Source organism: Mytilus californianus, unplaced genomic scaffold, assembly GCF_021869535.1.
Source record: "Mytilus californianus isolate M0D057914Y unplaced genomic scaffold, xbMytCali1.0.p SCAF_9, whole genome shotgun sequence".
NCBI classification, from domain to species: Eukaryota; Metazoa; Mollusca; class Bivalvia; order Mytilida; family Mytilidae; genus Mytilus; species Mytilus californianus.
The window spans coordinates 7,185,231-7,191,230 of NW_026262745.1; the positions used below are offsets into that span (position 1 = coordinate 7,185,231).

Sequence of the window (6,000 nt, forward strand, 5' to 3'; positions counted from 1 at the left end):
TGTATCATATATTTGTTGGTATGCATGTCTAGGCCAATATCTGTATTCATGACCATATTATAACAAAATTCATTGAGTTTATGGATTTTTTCCAAATAAAAAGAGTCCACCAAATGTTGGTAACATCAGTTAAACCATGATCTTGAACATGTTCTATACATGTATAATTCCTTTATTTACTCCCCATGTCTGTAATTAGTACATAATGTAAGCAAGCATTGACAGTGAACATTTATAAATAACTTACCCTGTGTCCATGCTGAAGCCTTTACTTTGTTGACTCTGATGTAACCATGTTTTGGAGGGACTGTAATCTCAAACAACAGGGACTCTATTTCACTGTCTCTATCTGTAGCAGACAACATCCGATCAATAATTGTTGCACCAATGGTGTTCTGGTCCAAGTAGGTCAGTTCATTCAAGCCACTGTTGATCTTAAGGTATGGTATACCATTGTCCATTGGCATTATTTCAATAGGTATGGTCTGAGGTTGTTTAGTAGGGTGCTCCATGTTTGAAAAAATGTAAAAGTCAGAATGTACTCCATCAGTAACCGTGAAGGAGAAAGCATCTTTTGAAGTTTCCGTTCCGTCATGTTGATATGTAATCAAGTTATTTTTTATGTCTTCATTTGTAAACATAGTAACAATTCTGGAGTAATTGTACAGAATATTTCCATGAAGTGGAAGTTGAGTTATCACAAATTCAATGTTGACATCTATTGTATCTTCATCCACGGCTTTTAATTCAAATGACGATATCAATTTATTTCCACCTTCTGCCAGAAATAATGTATCAAACACAAGTGTTGGTTTCTTATTATCAACATCTGTAACTGCAATTCTAAATGTCCTTTTGACAGAATTGTGTCCATCTGTAACTTCAAACTGGAAAGAATCCATTTTAATTTCTGATTGAGCATTATGTATATAACAAATCTTACTCCCAGCTAAATCTAACTGTGTAAATGAAGTGACAGGTTCGTATGGGTTGTCAGTATTATAGATGTAGCCATGAGATGGAATTTTTGTCACTCTAAAAATGAGTAGAGCATCTGGACTTTCAACGTCTTTTCCACGTAAAAAGTCTGTTGTTAGTTTTATTCTGCCTCCTTCTGGTAGTTTAACTCCTTTATTGTAAACTTCAGGATAATTCAAATCCATGCCTTTAATAGTTATATAGAAGTATCGGTCTATCAAAGGGTTCAATCCATCAGTAACGTCAAACTTGATGATGTCACGTTTACCTTCCGTACCTGTATGAATGTAATAAACCTGCTGACTGTCTATTTCAAACTGAGTAAAATTTGCACTATATGTCATATTCACAATTCTATCATGACCTTTATCTTTTATAAAATATCCCTGTGATGGTAATCTTCGTATAATAAATGTTATGTTTGGATCATGAGAGTCCAAGTCCTCTGCCTTCAGGACTTTATCACTGATCAATTTTCTGTCACCAATATTTTCAATCTGAAGTCCAGTATTTATTGTAAGTCTTGGTGTTTCATCGTCCACGGGTATAATTATAATAGGAATGTTCTGTGTAACATTATGCAGCCCATCAGTGACAATAAACTCTACAGAGTCTTGAAACGATTCTGTATTGTCGTGTTGGTACATTATTGTTGACGATCTTACAATGTCAGACTTTGTAAACTGAGTTATAGGAATGATACCTGTTCTTCGTTGTTGTACTATCTGTCCATGCTGTGGAAATGTGTGTATGATAAAAGTTATTTCATCTGATGGAACATCCTCATCTACTGCCGACAAGATGGGAGAATCTATTTTAAGTTCCATTCCTTCCATTACAATAAATTCCCTGATGAAAACTTTCGGACTTTCATCATTTTTTGGAAAAATAGATATGTGGAATGTACTTGCCTCTGGTGAGATGTTTACTCCGTCTGTACATTTGAAGGTGAATATATCATGTTTAGGCTCTTCACCAAAATGAATACTCTGGACATAGTTCATGTGACCCAGTCTGACATCTTCAATATAAAATGCAGTGACTGACATGCCTACCCTGGATTTTTCCGATCCGGGAGCTGGCGAGATATTTTCAATGTACCCTTTGGTAGGCTGAGTGGTTATTATACACTGAACATTTTCATCTTTAGTGTCTTCATCTACAACATCTAAGTGACGAGGTAAAATTCTTTCCTTTTCACCTTCATATACACTAAAAGGTGCAGCTGGCAATATTCTTGGTGCAATGTTGTCTACTGGGAGTATATAAATATTAACAGTTATCTCTGGTCTTTCTCCTACCATGTCCTTTCCATGCAATACTAAAACAAATCTATCTGTTTTTCCATTATATCCCACATCTGAACCCTGATGTTTATATTGTACTTTTTTATCCAGTACATCTTGGTATGTAAACTGATTTGTGGGCCAATTCCCTAAAACAACTGAACCCTCTAATGCCCTAGATTTCACATGAAATTTTATCTCTTTTGGTTCAACAACATTTTTCATCTTTATATATTCAGAAGATAAAACTATAAATCCTCCTTCATTTACTTCAAATTCCAATTTTAGTTTCTTTTTTCCATTTAAATCTAGTGTTGGTTTTTCCTCCATTTTTTTAACAGTAATTCGAACCCCTATGGGTACAACATGTACACCATCTGTTACTTCAAGGTTAATTAAATCACTTTTTTCATCATTTTCCTTACTCTGATAAACTACATTCCCAGAAAACAGATCTGTATAGGAAAATGTGTCGGACACATCTAAAAATTGTTGTCCTTTAAGCAAGCTTCCAAAATCTGGTAGTTTTATCAATGTGAATTGTATCATGTTTGGATTTGAATCTGGATCTTGAACATGTTGAACATCAATCACCTGTGTGTTCAACACAACTTGCTTATTTTCTAGAACAGTGGCCCCCATATTTGTCACAATCGGTGGCTGGTTATTTACTGGAATTAAAATTATTGTGAAATGCTGATTAGGTAATATGTTGCCACTTGAATCTTCTACTTCAAAATAAAACTGTATTCTACGCTCAGTCAGTCCTTGCTCAGAAGAAGGAGGACGATAACAAATCTTTTGATGGAAGATTTCTGCTTGCTCAAAAGTGGTGACTGCTACGTTTAGTTGATCACACATTACAATTTGTCCAGCATCTAAATGTACGTAAGAGTCCTGGTCAAATGGTGATCTTGTGATGTGGTATTTTAGCTTTGATTCATTAGTATCACTGTCAATAAAAAATAAATTCTTACGTTTAAAAGGTGTAACCTGAAATTCTGTCACAGTAAAATTGAGCTGTGTGTCTGGTGCAATGGTAGGTGGTTTATCATCCACTGGGTAGATCTTCACTAAAAATTTGTAAGTTTCTGAGACAGTTTTTATTTTTTCTCCACTCATTAGAGAGAACTGTATTTTATCAATTACTTCTGATGTATGGTGTGGTCCTACATGTCGATAAAACAGTTTATTGTCCAAGATGTCCATTTGAGTAAATCGATCAACAGGACGTTGATATATTCCATGAATGTTCTGCCAATTATGAATGTCATTTGGGATTTCGAATTGACGCTTTAAAATAATACCTTCAGTGGAATAGGGAGGTAGCAAAATGAATTGAATAGAAGAATCATCACTGTCTATATCTGATGCACTGAGGACAAACTGTGATATAGGAGCCATTCCGTTTTTCTTTAATTCAAGGCCAATGTTGACAGTAAGAGTTGCTGGTTCATCATCTACTGGAAAAATAATGACTGGAAATAAAAATTCTACAGTGTGTTTAGAATCAGTCATACGGAAAACAATATTATCACTATGAGTATCACTACCATCATGTTGATATATAACTGTCCCTGCATTGAGATCGTTTGGTGTAAAATACTGTCTCCCACCTGGTAAAACTAATATGCCATGTCGAGTTCCATCAACTACAGAAATCTTTACATTGTTGAGATCATCTTCATCAGAAATTTTTAAGTTATGCATAAAAGTTATATTTCTTGACTGACCTTCAAACAGTTGCAGTCCAATATTTTTTGTTGCTATAGGTGCCAATGTATGCTTTGGATGAACTATTATCATTAATGAAAATGGATCGGATTTTAAGCCTTCTTCATCTATCACTTCCAAACCTACTTCAAATGTTCTTGGAATGTTAGAATCATCATTTGGTGGCTTAAAAGCAATCTTTAAATCAAAAATATCTTTCTGGTAAAAAGAACGCAGTATAATATTCTGGTCATCTGTGCTTACAATTTCACCTTCATTTGGTCCTAAAGGGCGTGTTATATTGAAAATTAGTCTATCGCTCACTGTCTCAGCATCAGTTGCACTCAGTATTTTGGGTGAAATTGCAGTCATGATAAACTGATTAATACCATACTTGGTTGTTTCAATTGCAAGACGAGCTTTCTGATTTAAATGAGGAGCAGAATTAGGTGAACCATCTTTTATTACCACCTCTTTCAAAAAATATTCCTGATTAACGAAAGTTCCGTCTCTTTCTAACAATTCTAAAACTAATGGAATATAATCCTTGTTTGGTGAATTTACCTTTGATGTATGTTTATACTGCAAGTTCATTTGCAAAAACTTATCACAATCAATGAATGATACTGATGAGGCGTTGTTTACAACATACCCGTAACGTGGTAAATTTTTCATTCCTGACAAAATACTTAATTTACATATCTGATTATCCCTGTCATAATTAAATTGAGTATTTAAATCTCTTATTACATCACTACTACTTAAAAAATGTTCTACAGTTAATGGTAGATTTCTAAGCACAACCTGGAACGGTAGACGAAATGTGATATGAAAAGATAAGGTTACTGGAATGATTTGAGTATTGGAACTAGAATCAATGCGAATGAGTAGGCGCACTTTATCAAAACTGGGAAAAGTCGATCCAAAGTGTGTATATTTTACATCCTTAGGTCCAAAACTGCATGGAAATTCAGATGGAAACAATTTCCCAGGGAACTGTGACAATGGGTCATTTTGCAGAACTGTAACAGAACACTGTTCTCCCCTTTTTTGATGTATAGTCAAGTGAGAGTCTGGATTCACATAAAAGGATCTACCGTGCGGCACAGTTATTTCATTGTTCGTTACAATCCTGTTAACATCGGATGCTGAACTGCAACAGGTGTGCAGAAATGTCACCAGAATCCAAAGAAAAAACACAACACTGTTTCGATTCCATATTGCACCTAAAAGGCGCAGTGTCAAGTGACAGTTCGTGAACATTTCAAAATTGTGTCACTCCTATGTCTTGCTGTTTCTGCAGCGCACTGCCGCATTTCAATATACAATCAAAACAAATGCAACATGCGTCAAGATAGTCTCACTCACCTCTCACCTTTAGTTAGCGAATTAATCTTGATTCTTACTTGACTTCCGGATATACACAAAATAGTTCTATTGTTACATCTCTCACGGAGACAACGACATTGATTCAAGTTATATTTCAATGATATAGATTTTTTTTACATAAAATAAAAACTGTTTATTGTGTTAAAGTGAATTGAAAACAAAATCATTTTGTCAGATTATTTTTACGTGCTAAAGTGTATATTCACGGTAATCAATGCAACATCAAATCTAATCAAAGCTATATTTAAAGTCGGCATAGGACATAGGAACCAAATATTTGTTTTTGTCCCCCATAATACCTTGGGTTTTTTTGTGAATGAAGGCTTGTTATCGGAACTTTTAGCTTGTGTTGATTGTTTCATTACATTTTATATGAATCGTAGTATTGGAAATCATCACTGAAATTATTTGATAAATCATGTTAAAACAATTGCATACTAACTTGGCTTGTTTTATCGAACAAAATTGGTGACATTCTACACAAACATTTTATTTTTCTGTCACCAAAAAGACTGGAAGATCTCAATACACAAAGTAAACCGCAGGCGCTTTCGAAACTGAACCCGCCATGTAAGTAAAGGCATTATATATATATTATTGTGTTTTAATTTTTATGTAAATATTCATTAATATT

General features: G+C 34.3%; 1 protein-coding gene across 1 annotated transcript in view; it reads right to left on the minus strand.

Moving 5' to 3' along the window:
- The window catches only part of LOC127714953 (extracellular matrix protein 3-like), a 65,746-nt gene extending 60,394 nt beyond the window's left edge, over positions 1 to 5,352 (minus strand). The window contains exon 1 of the mRNA XM_052220974.1: positions 248 to 5,352. Coding sequence (XP_052076934.1) covers positions 248 to 5,240 — 4,993 coding nt within the window. The 5' untranslated portion in view covers positions 5,241 to 5,352. The remainder of the gene's footprint in view (positions 1 to 247) is intronic.
- Positions 5,353 to 6,000: the final 648 nt, after the last annotated feature.